Raw genomic sequence first — 20,924 nt, forward strand, 5'->3', positions numbered from 1 at the left:
TCTGCCTAGTTTGGTACTGGTAGGCAATCAGGATGCCAAGAGAAGATACAACCGAGTAACATCTCCAAGTGTTTCTCTGTCAGTGACTTTTAAGGCCAATGCATTGCTACACTTGGAAATGTATTATGCAGCTTTCCCCCATACACAGATGATCAACAAATTGTGCAAAGTTTACCAAAGGCCCAACTTATATTCACTGAAGCAGCAGGGTTGATTTCAAACTATGACAAAGTCATGGAAGTTTATTGTGTTGGAGAATTTAATTAATAAATACAAGGATTAAACTAAAGCTAAAATATTTAGATAAGATATTTTGATTTTAATTGGGAACCTCATTGCCAGCAACTGAACTATAATCTGACTAATCTATCAATATTATTTTAACAGAGGTCCAAAAAGAATATTATACCATTCTGCACAAGATAGCAAAATGAGAGCAAAGAAAAGTAAATCAAATTGTTTTAATGGCAAGAGATAGAAAAGGTAGTTTTTATCTGGTGGAGAAATTTAAATAAATTTTGCAAACTTACATTTAGAGATAAGCTATTGCTGAATTAAGTTAAGAAACATAAAAATGAACATGAAGGGAAATCAATGAAAAGTGGGTAAATGGAAGTGAGGTTCCAATTAGTCAAGATCTAATTGAATCCCTATAAAGAGTTACAGTATATGGTGTTTTCCTGTTGCTATTATAGAATATACATGTGTTTCTATTTTTGCTGAGTAAGTTCCAAAGCTTAAAAATTACATTTATCCCATTATTAAAGCTGTATTACCTGAGTAGTTCTGATCATTGCTAGTGTTGGATATCAACCATGAAAATAATATTTTTAAAATTGTTAAACCAATTATATTAACCTAGGTCAATTCTTAAAATTCATTTAAGATCTTAAGAATAATGTTTTTAGATTTTACCAATAAAAAACATTTTGGATTTTCTTTGACAAATACCAATGGTTTCTATATCTAATTGTAAAAATTGGAATTTGTACTTTTTAAGTTAAATCGTACCATTTTCTTCTTAATAGTTCCACCAAATATTGATCTGAGAGACATTCCTGACCTAACATATATTGCCAAAGAAGGAAGTAATATCCGTTTAAAGATTCCAATCAGTGGCAAACCTGCACCAAAAGTAACATGGAAGAAAGGTGAAGACCAACTGCAAGAAAGTGGAAGAATATCTGAGGAATCCACAGCAATTAATACAACTCTTTCTATCCGAGAATGTCAGAAGGGTGATGCTGGAAAATACACAATTAATGTAAAGAATTCAGCTGGCACTAAAGAAGCTTCAATATTCATTAAAGTAGTTGGAAAACCTGGAATACCAACTGCACCATTCCGTTTCAATGAAGTAACAGCAGAAGCAATTACTTTAAGCTGGGGCCCACCAAAGGATGATGGTGGCTCAGAAATAACTAATTATATTTTGGAAAAACGGGATAATGTTACCAATAAGTGGGTGACATGTGCCTCTGCTGTACAAAAACCAACATTCAAGGTTACAAGGCTTCATGAAGGAACTGAATATGTGTTTAAAGTCAGTGCCGAAAATAAATATGGAGTGGGTGAAGGGTTAAAATCTGACCCTGTCATAGCCAAGCATCCATTTGGTAAGAACCAACCAATTTTTGCAACTAAGTTTTCATTAGACTTTAATATTTACTTTAAAGCTGATTAATATTTTTCTTTCCCCTTTTCCAAGATGTGCCCGATGCTCCTTTACCACCGGAAATAGTCGCAGTCAGACATGACTCTGTCTCCCTGACGTGGTTGGATCCAAAGAGAAATGGTGGATCCCCTATCACAGGTACAAAGAATAAATATCTTCTTTTACAGTTTACACCATCAGTTAAGCTCATACCATCTTATAACATTTATATTGATTTGCACCAGGCTATCATGTGGAATATAAGGAAAGAAACAGTCTCCTTTGGAAGCGAGCAAGTAAGACACCATTAAGAATGAAGGATCTTAGAGTCCCAGGCCTGACTGAAGGTCTTGAATATGAATTTAGAGTTATGGCAATTAACTTGGCTGGTATTGGCAAACCAAGTGCACCATCACATCCTGTAACTACACTTGATCCAATTGGTAGGTGAAAGCCAATGTATGGTTACTCATCTATTATTCCACATTATACATATCAAAATCACCATCTGACATATAAAATACTTATTTTCAGATCCTCCTGGAAAACCTGAAGTCATTAATGTTACCCGCAACTCTGTGACCTTAATCTGGACTGAACCAAAATATGATGGGGGTCACAAACTAACTGGCTACATTGTGGAGAAACGTGACTTGCCTTCAAAGGTCTGGATGAAAGCAAATCATGTTAATGTTCAAGAATGTGCATTTACTGTTAGTGACCTTTCTGAGGGCTGTAAGTATGAATTCCGTATAAAGGCAAAGAATGCAGCAGGAGCAATTAGTCCACCATCTGAAACAACAGGAACAATTATCTGCCAGGATGAATATGGTATGTAATTTTTCTCTTCCTAACCTATACGACCATATGATTTTAAATTTTAAAATGTATTAATTATTACTCTTTTTTTACCCTGCAGTGGCACCAACCATTGTGATTGATCCAGCAGTTAAAGAAGGCTTAACAGTTAAAGCTGGTGATACTATTACAATTCCTGCTACAAGTATTCTTGGCAAACCTCTACCAACATCAGTGTGGTCCAAGGGTGGAAAAGACTTCAAGGTTTCTGACATTGTCCACATTGAGAAAACTCCAACATCCTCAACACTGTCTGTTAAATATGCTACCAGAAAAGATTCTGGTGAATATACTATTACTGCAAGCAATCCATTCGGGACCAAAGAAGAACATGTACGTGTGAAAGTGTTAGATGTTCCAGGTCCTCCAGGATCTATTGAAATAAGCAATGTTTCATCCGAGAAAGCTACTCTAAATTGGTTACCACCAACTGAAGATGGGGGCTCTCCAGTCAAATCTTACACGATTGAAAAGAGAGAAACTAGTCGTCTTCTCTGGACTTTGGTTGCTGAAGATGTTCCAAGCTGTAGATATATAGCAAGCAAGCTTATACAGGGAAATGAATATATCTTCCGTATCTCTGCTGTAAATCAGTTTGGAATTGGCGATCCAGCACAGGCAGAACCTGTTAAGATAGTGGATAGTTTTGGTAATCCGTTCATTTTAAAATATGAAGCTTTGCACAATTTTTATATATTTGACTTGACAAAAATGTAATCTGCTTTTGTGATATTCCTCTTTCAGGTCCTCCTGGTCCCCCTGCAAGGCCTGAGGTGACCAATGTTACCAAGAATACAGTTACTATTGGTTGGAAGAGACCAGCTAATGATGGCGGTAGTGAAATCACAGGGTACATTGTGGAGCGTAAAGAGAAGAAAGGTCTCAGATGGATTAGAGCAACAAAGAAACCAATCTCAGATCTACGATATAAAGTAACTGGACTCAACGAGGAAACTGAGTATGAATTCCGTGTTAGTGCAGAGAATAAGGCAGGAGTTGGTCCACCAAGTGATCCATCTCAACCAGTATTGACAAAAGATGTTGCATGTAAGGATTAAGTTTACATCACCATTCTTAAACAGGATTTGTAAAATTGCTTTGTGAATCTAGGTATAGTAAAATCAAATCAAATAATTTTCTCTTACAGATGTACCTGGACCTCCTTCTAATCCAAGAGTGGTTGACACAACAAAGACTACTGCCAGTTTGACTTGGGGAAGACCCCATTATGATGGTGGCCTTGAGATTATTGGCTATATAGTTGAACACAAGAAAGAGGGAGATGAAAACTGGATAAAAGACACAACAGGAACTGCACTCCGAATAACTGAATTTGTTGTTGCTAATCTTCAGTCAGGGGAAAAATACAACTTTAGAATTAGTGCGCTCAATGCAGAGGGTGTTGGTGAGCCTGCACAAATTGAAGAAGTTGTTGAAATTAAGGAGCGTGAAGAAGCACCTGATTTTGAGTTAGATGCTGAGCTAAGAAGAACACTTGTTATCAGAGCTGGAGCAACCATTCGCCTTTTCGTACCAATCAAGGGGCGACCAACTCCTGAAGTAACATGGTTTAAAGGAGAAGTCCCCGTTAAAGGTCGTGCCACTGTAGAAACTACAGACTCATACACATTCCTACTTATCCCAGAATGCACTAGATATGATGCTGGAAAGTATACGATGTGTCTTGAAAATATTGCTGGTAAAAAGAGTGGTTTTGTAAATGTGAAAGTCCTTGATTCACCAGGACCACCTTTGAATCTCAAGGCCAGAGAAATAACAAAAGATAGCATTACAATGCAGTGGGATATGCCAATGATCGATGGTGGTTCAAGAATAACCAGTTACATTATAGAAAAACGTGAATCCACACGTAAGGCATATGCTACTGTTTCAACTAATTGTCAGAAATGTTCACTTAAAATCATCAATTTGTCAGAAGGATGTCAGTACTACTTCAGAGTAATGGCAGAGAATGAATATGGCATAGGTGAACCAGCTGAGACTATTGATCCTTTAAGAGCATCTGAAGCCCCATCAGCTCCAGAACGTTTGCATATTATGGATATAACAAAGAATACTGTTAGCTTGGCTTGGCCAAAACCAGAACATGATGGTGGTAGCAAGATTACAGGATATGTACTCGAAGCACAGAAAAAAGATTCTGAAAAGTGGTTATCTCTGGCAACTGTGAAAGCGTTAGACTATGTTGCAAAGAATCTTAATGAAAATGAGGAATATACATTCCGTGTCATGGCAGTTAATGCAGCTGGAAGGAGTGATCCAAGAGAAAGCAGACCAGTTGTTGTTAAAGAACAAACCATGCTTCCAGCGTTTGATCTACGTGGCATTTATCAGAAACTTGTGATTGCAAAAGCAGGAGATAATATCAAAGTGGATATTCCAGTCCTTGGTCGACCACATCCCACAGTCACATGGAAGAAGGATGGCCAGCCTTTGAAGCAAACACAGAGAGTGAATATTGAAAGTACACCAAACTCAACCATACTCAACATTAATGAATGTGTGAGAAGTGACAGTGGCAAATTTACATTGACAGCTGTAAATATACTTGGTGAAGTAAGTGACATTATCACTGTTCAAATTCATGACATACCTGGACCTCCCAAAGGACCAATTAAAATTGATGAAATTTCATCTGATTATATTTTGATGTCATGGGAGCCTCCTGAAAATGATGGTGGTGTGCCAATAAATAATTACATAGTTGAAATGCGTGAGACTGACAGCACGTCATGGGTAGAACTAGCAGCTACTGTGATACGTACAACATTTAAAGCTCCTCATCTTACTACTGGAACTGAATACCAGTTCCGAATTAAGGCTCAAAATAGATATGGTACTGGCCCTGCAATTGTCTCAGAGGCGGTTGTTGCAACATATCCATTTAAAGTGCCAGGACCACCTGGAACTCCTCAAGTTATTGCGGTTAGTAAGGATTCAATGACAATTACCTGGAATGATCCTATTACTGATGGTGGAAGTCGCATTTTAGGATACCACATTGAAAGAAAGGAAAGAAATAGTATACTTTGGCAAACAGTAAGCAAAGCTTTGATTGCAGGTACCACATTTAAATCATCAGGGCTTACTGATGGCATTGCATATGAATTCCGTGTTGTAGCAGAGAACATGGCCGGTAAAGGGAAACCAAGCAAAGCATCAGACCCAGTTTATGCACTGGACCCCATTGATCCTCCTGGTAAGCCAGTTCCAATCAATGTTACTAGACATTCAATTACACTCACATGGACAAGACCAGAATATGATGGAGGCTTCAAGATAACTGGCTACACAGTAGAAAAGAGGGATTTGCCTAATGGTCGCTGGCTTAAGGCAAACTTCAGCAATGTATTAGAGACTCTGTTTACCGTCAGTGGACTCAATGAAGGTGATACGTATGAATTCCGCATACTAGCGCGAAATGCTGCTGGTGCAGTAAGCCAACCATCTGAGCCTACTGATGCAATAATATGCAGAGATGACATTGAAGAACCTAGAATACTGGTTGATGTTAAATTCAAGAGTGTTTTATTATTGAAAGCTGGTGAAACATTTAAACTTGAGGCAGATGTTAAAGGGCAACCACCACCTACAATGGTGTGGACAAAAGATGGAAATGATCTTGAAGAAACAGGAAAAATAGAAGTAAAGATGACAGATTTCTCTACTGCACTGATCCATAAAGACAGTGTGAGAAAAGATGGTGGTGCATATACACTTACTGCATCCAATCCTGGAGGATCAGCAAAACATGTGTTTCATGTCAAAGTTTTGGATCGACCAGGGCCGCCCGGGGGACCTATTGCAATTTCAGATGTTACATCAGACAAGTGTGTGATATCATGGTTACCACCACCAGATGACGGGGGAGCAAAGATTGAACATTACATGGTTGAAAAACGTGAGACCAGTAGACTTGCATGGACAAACGTGGCTACAGATGTTCAAGTTAACAAGCTGAAGATAACCAAACTTCTGCAAGGAAATGAATATATTTTCCGTGTTATGGCAGTAAATAAATATGGAGTCGGTGAACCATTGGAATCTGATCCTGTTGTTGCTGTTAATCCATTTGTACCGCCTAGTCCACCAAAGAATCCAGAAGTAACAGCAATTACAAAGGATTCAATGGTGGTTTGTTGGGGACATCCTGATTCTGATGGTGGAAGTGAGATCACCAACTACATTATTGAAAGACGTGACAAAACAGGAATACGCTGGGTTAAATGTAACAAGAGGATAGTCACTGATTTACGATACAAAGTTAGTAAGCTCACAGAAGGGCATGAATATGAATACAGAATCTTGGCTGAAAATGCTGCTGGTGTAAGTCAACCCAGTTCTTCAAGCTCATACTACAAAGCATGTGACACCGTGTTCAAACCCGGACCACCAGGTAACCCCAGAGTTCTAGATACCAGCAGATCTTCAATCACTATTGCATGGAATAAACCTATTTATGATGGTGGCTCAGAAATCACTGGTTACATGGTAGAAACATGTCTTCCTGAAGAAGATGAATGGACAGTTGTAACCCCACAGAGTGGACTCAAGGCTACATCATTCACAATTACAGATTTAAAAGAAAATCAAGAGTACAAAGTTCGCATATATGCTGTTAACTCTGAAGGTGTTGGAGAACCTGCACAAATTCCTGGAACAGCTAAAGCTGAAGATAGATTATTGCCTCCTGAGATTGAGCTTGATGCAGATTTGCGCAAAGCAGTGTGTATAAGAGCTTGTTGCACTTTGAGATTATTTGTTACAATTAGAGGAAGACCAACACCTGAGATTAAATGGGCCAGAGAAGATGGGGAACCATTGAATAGAGCTTCAATTGAGAATACAAGCTCTTACTCTCTCCTTGTCATTCCAAATGTAAACAGGTTTGACAGTGGCAAATATATCCTAACAGTGGAGAACAGTAGTGGCAGCAAATCAGCTTTTGTCAGTGTTAGAGTTCTGGATACCCCAGGTCCAGCACAGAATCTTAAAATTAGGGAAGTTTCTAAAGACTCTGTTACACTTACGTGGGAACCTCCACTTATTGATGGTGGCTCCAAGATTAAAAACTACATAGTAGAGAAAAGAGAGTCAACAAGAAAAGCATATTCTACAGTGATTGCCAACTGCCATAAGACAAGTTGGAAGGTGGATAACTTACAAGAAGGTTGTAACTATTACTTCCGTGTCCTTGCTGAAAATGAATATGGGATAGGTCTCCCTGTCGAGACATCTGAATCAGTTAAAGTATCAGAGCGACCACTTCCACCAGGCAAGGTATCGCTTGTGGATGTAACAAGAAGTAGTGCAGTTTTGTCATGGGAGAAACCAGAACATGATGGAGGCAGCAGGATCTTAGGATACAGAGTGGAAATGCAAAGTAAAGGCAGTGAAAAGTGGACAACATGCGCAACTGTGAAAGTAACTGAAGCCACAATAACAGGGTTGACACAGGGTGAAGAGTATATGTTCCGAGTATCAGCAGAAAATGAGAAAGGCATCAGTGACCCACGACAACTGGGAGTTCCAGTAGTTGCTAAGGATCTTGTGATTGCCCCTGCTTTTAAACTTCTATTTACCACCTTTAGTGTCCTGGCAGGAGAAGACTTAAAAGTTGAAGTACCATTTATTGGGCGGCCTCAACCAACGGTATCTTGGCTAAAAGATAATCAAGCATTAAAACAAACCACACGGATTAATGCTGAAACCAAAGACAATAAAACAGTTCTTATCATCAAGGAAGCTTGTCGTGAAGATGTTGGCCAGTATAATGTGAAACTTACAAATTCTGCTGGTGAAGCATCTGAAAATCTTAGCATTATTGTTTTAGACAAACCTGGACCTCCAACAGGGCCAGTCACAATTGACGACATTACCGCAGATTGCATCTCAATATCATGGAAACCACCAGAATATGATGGCGGCTGTCAGATCAGCAATTACATCGTTGAAAAACGAGACACTTCAACCACGGTTTGGCAGATGATTTCTGCCACTGTTGCCCGTACAACAATCAAAGCTGCACGTCTAAAGACTGGTACCGAATATCAGTTTAGAATTGCGGCTGAAAATAGATATGGTAAGAGTAGCTATCTTACTTCTGAATCTGTTGTGGCTCAATATCCTTACAAGCCCCCTGGCCCACCTGGTACTCCATTCTTGACAAATGTCACAAAGGACAGTATGGTAGTGCAATGGAATGAACCTGTCAATGATGGTGGTAGTAAGGTTCTAGGTTACCATCTTGAAAGCAAAGAAAGAAACAGCATTTTGTGGATGAAACTAAATAAAACAATTATTTCTGATACTAAATTCAAAGCTACTAATCTTGAAGAAGGAATTGAATATGAATATAGAGTATATGCTGAGAATATTGTTGGCATTGGAAAATCTAGTAAAGTATCTGAATGTGTTGCAGCTAGAGACCCTTGTGATCCTCCTGGTCGTCCTGAGCCTATAATTGTCACTAGAAACTCAGTGACACTGCAGTGGACCAAGCCTGAATATGACGGTGGCAGTAAAGTCACTGGCTACATTGTTGAAAAGAAAGAACTTCCTGATGGCCGCTGGATGAAGGCAAGCTTTACTAATGTCATTGATACCCATTTTGCTGTAACTGGCTTAGTAGAGGACCAAAGGTATGACTTCAGAGTAATTGCAAGAAACGCAGCCGGTGTTTTCAGTGAACCTTCTGAACCCACTGGTCCAATTACTGTTAGAGATGAAGTGGACCCACCACGAATTAGCATGGATCCACAATATAAGGATGTTCTCGTAGTGCATGCGGATGAATCCTTCAAAATTGAAGCTGATGTTTATGGCAAACCAATACCTTCAATCCACTGGATGAAAGGAGACCAAGAACTTGCAAATACAGCTAGACTTGAAATTAGAAATACTGACTTTAATACAGTTCTGTCTATGAAGGAATGCATTCGTGTAGACAGTGGACCCTATACCCTTTTGGTAAAGAATGTAGCTGGTCAAAAATCTGTAATTGTTAACGTGAAGGTGCTAGACAAACCAGGACCACCAGAAGGGCCAATCACTGTAAGTGGAGTAACTGCTGAGAAATGCACATTAAGCTGGAAACCACCAATACAAGATGGCGGTAGTGACATTTCACATTATATTGTTGAAAAAAGGGAAACAAGTCGTTTAGTTTGGACATTAGTTGACTCTAATGTACAAACTTTAAGTTGCAAAGTCACCAAACTTCTGGAAGGAAATGAATATATCTTCCGTGTTATGGGTGTAAACAAATATGGAGTAGGTGAGCCCCTTGAATCCGAACCTGTAATAGTGAAGAATCCATTTGTCTGCCCTGATGCACCTAAGACACCTGAGGTTACAGCTATCACGAAGGATTCAATGATAGTTGCATGGGGAAGACCAGCATCCGATGGTGGTAGTGAAATTCAAGGCTACATTTTGGAAAAACGGGACAAAGAAGGAATACGGTGGACCAGGTGTAACAAACGACTTATTAGTGAACTGCGTTTCAGAGCTACTGGACTTATTGAAAATCATAATTATGAATTTAGGGTATTTGCAGAGAATGCTGCTGGCGTCAGTGAACCAAGTCCGTGCTCCATTTTCTATAAGGCAGCTGATCCAGTCTACAAACCTGGGCCACCAAACAATCCTAAAGTAATTGATTTTACAAAATCTTCTGTTCTCCTATCATGGGGAAAACCTATTTATGATGGTGGATGTGAAATCCAAGGATATCTTGTTGAGATGTGTGATGTAAGTACTGATGAATGGACAACGTGCACACCATCAAGTGGGATTACGCAGACCCGATTTGAAGTGGATAAATTGCTGGAAAAACACGAATACAAGTTCCGTGTCTGTGCTATAAATAAGGCTGGGGTTGGTGAGCATGCCGACTTCCCAGGCACTGTACTTTTGGAAGATAAATTGGAAGCCCCAGATCTTGACCTTGATGCAGATCTAAGGAAGATTATTAATGTCAGAGCCAGTTGTTCTTTGAGATTATTTGTTCCCATTAGAGGTCGGCCAGCTCCAGAAGTCAAATGGACCAAAGCAGAAGGTGAAATAAGAGATACTGCACAGATTGAAGTTTCTGAAAGTTATACACTACTTGTAATTGATCATGTTAACAGGTATGATTCTGGCAAATACATGTTAACCTTGGAAAATAGCAGTGGCACAAAATCTGCCTTTGTTAATGTGAGGGTCCTTGATACACCAAGCCCACCTGTTAATCTTAAAGTCAAAGAGATAACAAAAGACAGTGTCACTTTATCCTGGGAACATCCTCTATTGGATGGAGGTGCCAAAATTAAAAATTTCATTGTAGAAAAGCGAGAATCTACAAGGAAGGCATACTCGGCTGTTATTACCAACTGCCACAAGACATCTTTTAAGGTAGAACAACTTCAGGAAGGTTGCAATTACTATTTTAGAGTAACTGCTGAAAATGAGCATGGAATTGGATTACCTGCAGAAACTGTTGACCCGGTTAAGGTATCTGAAGTGCCACAGCCTCCAGGAAAAATAACAGTGGTCGATGTGACAAGGAAATCTGTGTCCCTTACATGGGAGAAGCCAGAACATGATGGTGGTAGCAGAATTATCCAATACATTGTTGAAATGCAAACAAAAGGTAGTGAAAAGTGGTCGGCATGTGCTCATGTGAAGGCACTTGACGCAACAATCACTAACCTGGCACAAGGAGAGGAATATCTGTTTAGAGTCATAGCAGTAAATGAAAAAGGCAAGAGTGACCCAAGAACTCTTGCAGTGCCAGTGGTTGCTAAAGATCTTGTGATAGAACCAGATGTCAGACCAACATTTAGTAGTTACAATGTACAGGTAGGTCAAGACTTAAAAATAGAAATCCCTATATCTGGGCGTCCTAAACCGAGTATTACATGGACAAAGGATGGTCAACCTCTCAAGCAGACAACTAGAGTCAATGTTATTGACTCTGATGATAGTACAGTGCTGAGCATCAAGGAATCAATAAAAGATGATCATGGATTGTACAATATCACAGTGGCTAATGTTGTTGGCCAAAAATCAGCATCCATTGAAATAATAACACTTGATAAGCCTGGCCCACCAAGTGGCCCTGTGAGGTTTGATTCAGTCAGTGCTGAAAGCATCTCAATTTCATGGGATCCTCCAAGCTTCACTGGTGGCTGTCAGATAACTAACTACGTAGTTGAGAAGAGAGATACAACTACCACAACATGGGAAATTGTTTCAGCTACCGTTGCTAGAACAAGTCTGAAAATAAGCAAACTTAAAACTGGAGCCGAATATCAGTTTAGAATATTTGCTGAAAATAGGTATGGTAGAAGTTTTGCTTTGGATTCTGAGGCAATTTTAGCACAGTATCCATTTAAAGAGCCTGGTCCACCAGGCACACCTTTTGTAGCAACTGCTTGCAAAGACAGCATGATAGTCCAGTGGCATGAACCTATTAATGATGGAGGTAGCAAAGTCCTAGGATATCACCTGGAGCGTAAAGAAAGAAACAGTATTCTTTGGACAAAGGTCAATAGAACTATAATACAGGATACCAGATTTAAGACTACAGGACTTGAAGAAGGCATTGAATATGAATTCAAAGTTTATGCTGAAAATATTGTTGGTATTGGAAAACCCAGCAAAGTTTCAGAGTGCTACTTTGCTCGTGATCCATGCGATCCTCCAGGCTGTCCAGAAGCCATTATTGTAACCAGAAATTCAATAACACTTCAGTGGACAAAACCAGAATATGATGGTGGAAGCATTATTACCGGATACATAGTAGAAAAACGTGACCTACCTGAAGGTCGCTGGATGAAGGCAAGCTTTACAAATATAATTGAAACCCAATTTACTGTAACTGGTCTCACAGAAGATGACAGGTATGACTTCAGGGTTATTGCCAAGAATGCTGCGGGTACGTTTAGCAAACCATCTGATAGTACTGGGCCCATCACTGCAAAGGATGAAGTTGAGCTACCTAGAATATCCATGGATCCCAAATTCAGAGATACAATAGTGGTAAATGCAGGTGAAACTTTTAAGTTAGATGCTGATATTCATGGCAAACCATTACCCATTATACAGTGGATAAAAGGTGAAAAAGAAGTTGAAGAGTCAGCAAGACTTGAAGTTAAAAATACTGATTTTAAAGCTTTACTTGTAGTTAAGGATGCAATCAGAGTTGATGGTGGGCAGTACATTCTTCAAGCTTCTAATGTAGCTGGTTCAAAATCTGTATCAATTAATGTAAAAGTTTTGGACAGACCAGGACCTCCAGCAGGTCCTATCCGAATAACTGGCGTCACAACTGAAAAGTGTTCATTAACTTGGAATGCACCAGAACATGATGGTGGAAGTGAAATTTCACATTATATTATTGAGAAAAGGGAAACTAGTCGCTTGGCTTGGACTGTTGTGACATCAGATGTCAAAGCTACAATGCATAAAGTTACTAAGCTTTTGGAAGGTAATGAATATATCTTCCGTGTAATGGCTGTCAACAAGTTTGGTGTGGGCGAACCCTTGGAGTCTGCACCTGTCCTAATGAAGAATCCATTTGTACCTCCTGGTCCACCAAAATCTTTAGAAGTAACTAATATTGCAAGAGACTCAATGACTGTCTGCTGGAGTAGACCAGATGACAATGGTGGCAGTGAAATTACTGGTTATATCCTAGAGAAGAGGGACAGAACTGGAATTAGGTGGACAAAATGCAACAAACATAACATAACAGATTTACGTTTCAGAGTTACAGGTCTCACAGAAGATCATGAATATGAATTTAGAGTATCTGCTGAAAATGCTGCTGCAATTGGTGAGCCGAGTCAGCCAACAAATTTCTATAAAGCATGTGATCCAATTTACAAGCCTGGACCACCATCAAATCCACGTGTTGCAGACATGTCAAAAGATTCTATTGTACTTATTTGGGGCAAGCCAATTTATGATGGAGGCAGTGACATTCAAGGATATGTAGTTGAAATCCGTAAAGCCGATGAGGAAGACTGGACAATGTGTACACCACAATCTGGAGTCCAAGCAAATCGCTTTGAAATTGGAAAACTTACTGAACATCAAGAATACAATGTTCAGGTATGTGCCATCAACAAAGTTGGGGTTGGTGAGCCAGCAGCAGTGCCTGGTACAGTAAAACCTGAAGATAAACTTGAACAACCAGAAGTTGAACTCACAGCAGAGTTGAGAAAAGGAATCACAGCAAGAGCTGGCAGTACCATCAGAATATTCACACCATTTAAAGGGAAACCTGTGCCTGAGATCAGTTGGTCAAAGGATGAGGGTGTGCTCTCTGAAAAATCTCAAGTAGAAAAGGGTTTGAATTATACTCAGGTAACAATAGACAACTGTGATAGAAATGATTCTGGAAAATACATCCTGACTTTAGTGAACAGCAGTGGAACTAAGTCTGCATTTGTTACAGTAAAAGTTCTTGACACACCTGGAGCTCCACAAAACTTAACTGTAAAAGAGATAAGAAAAGATTCAGTTACATTGGTATGGGAACCACCTATTATTGATGGAGGTGCAAAAGTTAAAAACTACATTATCGATAAGCGAGAAGCAACTAGAAAAGCTTATGCTAATGTGACTACTAAATGCAGCAAATGCAATCTCAAAATTGACAATCTATCTGAAGGATCTATTTATTATTTCCGAGTAATGGCAGAAAATGAGTTTGGTGTGGGTGTACCTGTTGAGACTACGGATGCTGTTAAGGCTTCTGAACCACCTTTACCTCCAGGAAAGATCACCCTTGTAGATGTTACTCAAAAGACTGTATCACTCATTTGGGAAAAGCCTGACCATGATGGAGGTAGCAGAATCATGGGATACTTAGTAGAAATGCAGCCTAAAGGATCTGACAATTGGGGTGTTGTTACCCAATCCAAAACTTGTGATGCAGTCATTTCTGGTCTCAGTTCAGGGCAGGAATATCTCTTCCGTGTAATTGCTTTCAATGAAAAAGGGAAAAGTGATCCTAGACTCTTGGCTGTACCAGTGATAGCCAAAGATCAGAGTATAGCACCTGATTTCAGACTTCTATTCAACACATATAGTGTTCAAGCTGGGGAGAATCTAAAGATTGAAGTTCCATTTATTGGACGTCCTAAACCTAAGATTTCATGGATGAAAGATGGCCAGCCACTGAAACAAACAACAAGAGTTAATGTGGATGATACAGCAACAGCTACAACCCTTCTTATAAAAGAAAGTCAAAGGGATGACCATGGAAAGTATTCAGTAACTGCTACAAATGCTGCTGGAACAGTAACTGAAGAGATCAGCATCATTGTGCTTGATAAACCAGGTCCTCCCACTGGACCTGTAAGATTCGATGAAATCAGTGCAAATTACATTGTAATATCATGGGATCCACCGGAGTACACTGGAGGATGTCAAATTAACAATTACATTGTTCAGAAAAGGGACACAACTACTGTTACTTGGGACCTGGTGTCTGCAACTGTGGCACGGACTACAATTAAAATCGTGAAACTTAACACAGGATCTGAATACCAGTTCAGAATCTTTGCTGAAAATAGATATGGAAAGAGTTCATCTTTAGATTCTTCAGCAGTTGTTGCACAGTACCCATACAAGCAACCTGGACCACCAGGAACTCCATTTGTGTCATCTGCTACAAAGGACACTATGTTTGTGCAATGGAATGAACCAGTGAATGATGGTGGAAGTAAAATTTTAGGTTACCATCTTGAACGCAAAGAAAGAAACAGTATTCTCTGGACAAAATTAAACAAAACAATTATTCAGGATACACATTACAAGTGCAATAATCTAGAAGAAGGTATTGAATATGAGTTCAGAGTATCTGCAGAGAATATTGTTGGCATTGGTAAAGTTAGCAAGGTATCGGAATGTTATGTAGCACGTGATCCTTGTGATCCACCTGGCTGTCCTGAAGCAGTCGTTATCACAAGAAATTATGTTACTCTACAATGGAAAAAGCCTCAATATGATGGTGGTAGCAAAATTACTGGGTATATTGTAGAAAAGAAAGAACTTCCTGATGGTCGCTGGACAAAAGCTAGTTTTACCAACATAATTGAACCTGAATTCACATTTACTGGATTAACTGAAGATGCAAGATATGAATTTAGAGTAATTGCAAGAAATGCAGCTGGTATTTTCAGTGAACCATCTGAAAGTTCTGGACCAATTACAGCAAGAGATGAAATTGAAGCTCCAAGGGTTTCTATGGACCCCAAGTACAAAGATGTGATTGTTGTTAGTGCAGGAGAAACCTTTGTACTGGATGCTGACATCCATGGTAAACCTATTCCTGATGTAACATGGGTTAAAGATGGCAAAGAAATTGATACGACTGTTGCAAGAATGGAGATTAAATCCAGCATTCAAAAAACTAGCCTTACTGTCAAGGACTGCATTCGAACTGATGGAGGACATTATGTACTTAAGCTCAGTAACGTAGGTGGAGAGAAATCAATTCCTATAACTGTTAAGGTCCTCGACAGGCCTGGTCCTCCTGATGGTGTTTTGAAGGTCTCTGGTGTTACTGCAGAGAAGTGCTACTTGGCTTGGAATCCACCTTCTCAGGATGGTGGTGCCAATATTTCTCATTACATAATTGAGAAGAGAGAAACTTCCAGACTTTCATGGACACTAGTAGCATCTGATGTGCAGGCTATTAGTCACAGAGTAACCAAGCTTCTTCTAGGTAATGAGTATATATTCCGTGTAATGGCAGTAAACAAATATGGAGTTGGTGAGCCCCTGGAATCTGAACCAGTTTTGGCTAAAAATCCATTCCACACACCAAGTGCACCAACAGTACCTGAGGTTACAGCCATTACCAAAGATTCAATGGTAGTGACATGGGGACACCCTGAGGATGATGGTGGAGCTGAAATTGAAGGTTATATACTAGAAAAGCAGGACAAAGATGGAATCAGATGGGTCAAATGCAATAAAAAGAAGTTGACCGATTTAAGGTTTAGAGCTACTGGCTTAACAGAAGGCCATTTCTATGAATTCCGTGTATCCGCTGAAAATGCTGCTGGTGTGGGTGATCCAAGTGAACCATCCATCTTCTACAGAGCCTGTGACATAATTTATGTCCCTGGCCCACCAAACAATCCGAAAGTGATAGACACAACAAGATCTACTGTATCTCTTGCATGGAGCAAACCAATTTATGATGGTGGAGCTAAAATTAAAGGCTATACTGTGGAGAGAAAAGAAGTTAACACTGAAGACTGGATCACATGCACACCTCCAACAGGTGTACAATTAACACATTTCACATTAACAGATTTAAAGGAAAATACTGAATATAATATCCGCATCTGTGCCATTAATTCAGAAGGAGCAGGGGAACCTGCTAGTATTTCTGGTACAGTAATTGCGGCTGATTTGCTCCAACCACCAGAAATTGAGCTGGATGCTAATCTCCGGAAGGCAGTGTGTGTACGAGCTGGTGGTACTTTGAGGTTATTTGTTCCCATTAAAGGCAGACCAGAGCCTGAGGTAAAATGGGAAAAAGCAGAAGGTACTCTAAGTGAGAGAGCCCAGATTGAAGTGACAAGCTCCTACACCATGTTGGTACTGGATAATGTTAACAGATTTCACAGTGGCAAGTATAATTTGACTCTGGAAAATAGCAGTGGTAGCAAATCTGCTTTTGTTAATGTCAGAATACTTGATTCACCTAGTAGTCCTGTGAACCTACATATCAAAGAAGTGAGAAAAGATTCAGTAACTATATCATGGGAACCACCTCACATTGATGGTGGGGCTAAGATAACAAATTACATTGTTGAAAAACGTGAATCTACTCGAAAAGCTTATGCTGCTGTTACCAACAATTGTACCAAAAACACATTCAAAATTGATTCATTACAAGAAGGTGGTATTTACTTCTTCCGTGTAATGGCAGTTAATGAGTATGGAACTGGCTTGCCAGCAGAGACTACTGAACCTACTAAAGCATCTGAGGTGCCCTTGCCTCCAGGTAAAGTGACATTGGTAGATGTAACAAGAAATAGTGCAACACTTGCATGGGAGAAACCTGAACATGATGGAGGTAGCAAAATAACTTCCTATATTGTTGAAATGCAGACAAAGGGAAGTGAAAAATGGATTTCATGTGCCCAAGTAAAAGCACTAGAAACAACAGTAAAAGGTTTAACCTCTGGTGAAGAATACACCTTTACTGTACGAGCTGTTAATGAGAAAGGGAAAAGTGATCCAAGACAATTGGGAGTACCAGTAATTGCAAAAGATATTGAAATTGAGCCATCTGTTGAGCTTCTTTTCAATAGTTTCAGTGTTAAGGCAGGTGATGATCTCAAGATTGATATACCATTTAGAGGAAGACCTTTGCCAACTGTGACATGGAGGAAGGATGGTCAGGCTTTGAAACAGACAACACGAATAAATGTCCAGACAACAAAGACATCAACTCTTTTGACCATCAAAGAAGCCATAAAGGAAGATGTTGGAAAATACGAACTAAATATTTCCAATAGTATAGCATCAAAAACTTTCTTAATAAACATTATTGTTCTCGACAAACCTGGACCACCAAGTTCTATTCATATTGATGAAGTCAGTTCTGATTATGTAGTTATATCTTGGGCAGCACCAGAATATGATGGTGGTTGCCAAATTAATAACTACATTGTTGAAAAGAGAGACACCACCACAACAACATGGGGAACTGTTTCTGCCACTGTAGCAAGAACATCAATTAAAGTCACAGGACTTACAACAAGATCCGAATACCAGTTCCGTGTTTATGCAGAAAACAGATATGGCAAAAGCCATTATTGTGAGTCTTCTTCTGTTGTTGCAGAATATCCATTTAAACTCCCTGGGCCTCCATCAACACCTATTGTTGCACATGCCACCAAAGCTTATATGATTGTCAAATGGAATGAACCAGTTTCTGATGGAGGTTCTAAAATTATAGGATACCACCTTGAATGCAAAGATAGAAGCAGTATTCTGTGGACAAAGATGAATAGAGGTCCAATTAATGATACAAAAATGAAAGTAACAGGCCTTGAAGAAGGTCTGGCATACGAGTATCGTGTTTATGCAGAAAATATTGCAGGCATTGGCAGAGCCAGTAAAGTTTCTGAACCTGTTGCAGCAAGAGACCCATGTGACCCTCCAGGTCAACCTGAAGTAACATATATTACCAGAACATCTGTTTCACTGTCTTGGACCAAACCAGAATACGATGGTGGTGCTAAAGTTACTGGTTATATTATTGAGTCCAGGCTGCTACCTGATGGACGCTGGCTTAAATGTAACTTTACCAACATACAAGAAACATATTTTGATGTTACTGGTCTTACTGAAGATCAGCGCTATGAGTTCCATGTAATCGCAAAGAATGCTGCTGGACTATTCAGTGAGCCATCTGAATCAACAGGTCCCATTACTGTAAAGGATGATATGGAAGCCCCAAGAATTATGATGGATGCCAAATTTAGAGAGGTTGTAGTTAAGGCAGGTGAAACTGTTAAGTTTAATGCAGATATAGCTGGTCGTCCTCTTCCAGTGATATCATGGACAAAAGATGGCAAAGAACTTGAAGGACAAGCTAGGGTTGAAATTCAATCAACTGATAATAGCACTGCAGTTGTCATTAAAGACTGTATTAGACGAGACTCGGGACAGTATGTTGTAACATTGCAGAATGTAGCAGGAACAAGATCCCTTGCTGTTAACTGCAAGGTTCTTGATAGACCAGGTCCACCTGCTGGTCCTTTAGAAATAACTAGCTGTACATCTGAAAAGTGTTCCTTGTCATGGGCACCACCTCAAGAGAATGGAGGAGCAGATATTGATCATTATATTGTAGAAAAACGAGAAACAAGTCGCATTGCCTGGACATGTGTAACCGACAACTTACCAACAACATCTTGTAAAGTAACTAAATTGCTCAAAGGCAATGAATATGTTTTTAGAGTAATGGGGGTGAACAAGTATGGAGTTGGTGAAGCTTTGGAGAGTGAATCCATAAAAGCTTTAGATCCATACGTAGTTCCCAGTGCACCAAAATCAATTGAAATTACCAATGTCACAAAGAATTCCATGACTGTCTGCTGGGAAAGACCTGACAGTGATGGTGGAAATCCAATCGCTGGATATATTATTGAAAGGCGTGAGAAAACAGGCTTACGCTGGATTCGAGTTACTAAGAAACCTGTGTATGATCTCAGAGTAAAGGCTACAGGGCTGCGTGAAGGTGCTGAGTATGAATACCGTGTGTATGCAGAAAATGCTGCAGGAGTCGGTCCTCCTAGTGACCCTTCAGTATTGATCTGTGCAAAAGATCCAGTTTTCATACCTTCTGCTCCATCCAGACCAAAAATAATTGATTCAACAAAAACAAGCATTACAATCAGCTGGACAAAGCCACTGTTTGATGGTGGAGCTCCTGTGACTGGGTACACAGTAGAGTATAAACAGTCTGACCACACTGAATGGACAACAGCAATTCAGAATTTGAAAGGCACTGAGTATACAGTAGTTGGGCTTACATCTGGAATGGAATATCTTTTCTGTGTAAGATCAATTAATAAAGTTGGTGTCAGTGATCCAAGTGAAACATCAGAGCCACAAATTACAAAGGAAAGAGAAGAGGAACCTGTGTTTGAAATTGATAATGAAATGCGTAAAACATTGATTGTCAAGGCTGGAAGTTCCTTTACATTAACTGTACCTTTTAGAGGAAAACCAGTACCTAATGTAATGTGGAGCAAACCTGATGTAGATCTCCGTGTAAGAGGAAGTATTGAGATCACTGATTCAAAAACATCACTGACAATTGAAAAAGCAACAAGGAATGATGATGGTAAATACACAGTAACATTGCAGAATATTTTAGCTACTGCCACATTAACTCTGATAGTCAAAGTCCTAGATTCACCTGGACCTCCTGGCAATATCACTGTAAAAGAAGTTACTAAAGAATCTGTAACACTGACCTGGGATTTGCCGGAAATTGAAGGTGGTGCTCGAGTGAAGACTTACCATATTGAAAAGCATGAAGCGAGTAAGAAGGCATGGGTGACTGTAACAACTAATTGTCAGCGTCTTACTTACAAAGTGACTGACTTGCAAGAAGGTGGCATTTATTACTTCCGTGTCCGGGGAGAAAATGAGTTTGGTGTTGGTGTGCCTGTTGAGACCAAGGAAGGAGTTAAAATAACAGGTAATTTATCTATTTATTATTCTTGCTTGAATAGTTTCATTAAGTTATTAAACTATTCAATGAGGCATTATTGGATATTGCACTTTCAAATTAGTACAGAACTTTTGCATAATTTCCAATGTTCCAAACTACTTTTTTCAGTTAAGCCACTGGTACAGA

The 20,924-nt window shown here is 39.5% G+C and overlaps 1 protein-coding gene across 4 annotated transcripts in view; it reads left to right on the forward strand.

The window, feature by feature from the left end:
* Positions 1-20,924, forward strand: part of ttn.2 (titin, tandem duplicate 2) — a 340,760-nt gene that overhangs the window by 281,795 nt on the left and 38,041 nt on the right. For all 4 annotated transcript variants that reach the window (XM_073047117.1, XM_073047118.1, XM_073047119.1 and 1 more), the window contains 7 exons: positions 1,029-1,616; positions 1,709-1,813; positions 1,900-2,097; positions 2,189-2,485; positions 2,574-3,161; positions 3,257-3,559; positions 3,660-20,765. In XM_073047117.1, coding sequence (XP_072903218.1) covers positions 1,029-1,616; positions 1,709-1,813; positions 1,900-2,097; positions 2,189-2,485; positions 2,574-3,161; positions 3,257-3,559; positions 3,660-20,765 — 19,185 coding nt within the window. The remainder of the gene's footprint in view (positions 1-1,028; positions 1,617-1,708; positions 1,814-1,899; positions 2,098-2,188; positions 2,486-2,573; positions 3,162-3,256; positions 3,560-3,659; positions 20,766-20,924) is intronic.

This window comes from Hemitrygon akajei, chromosome 5 (genome assembly GCF_048418815.1).
Source record: "Hemitrygon akajei chromosome 5, sHemAka1.3, whole genome shotgun sequence".
Taxonomy (NCBI): Eukaryota; Metazoa; Chordata; class Chondrichthyes; order Myliobatiformes; family Dasyatidae; genus Hemitrygon; species Hemitrygon akajei.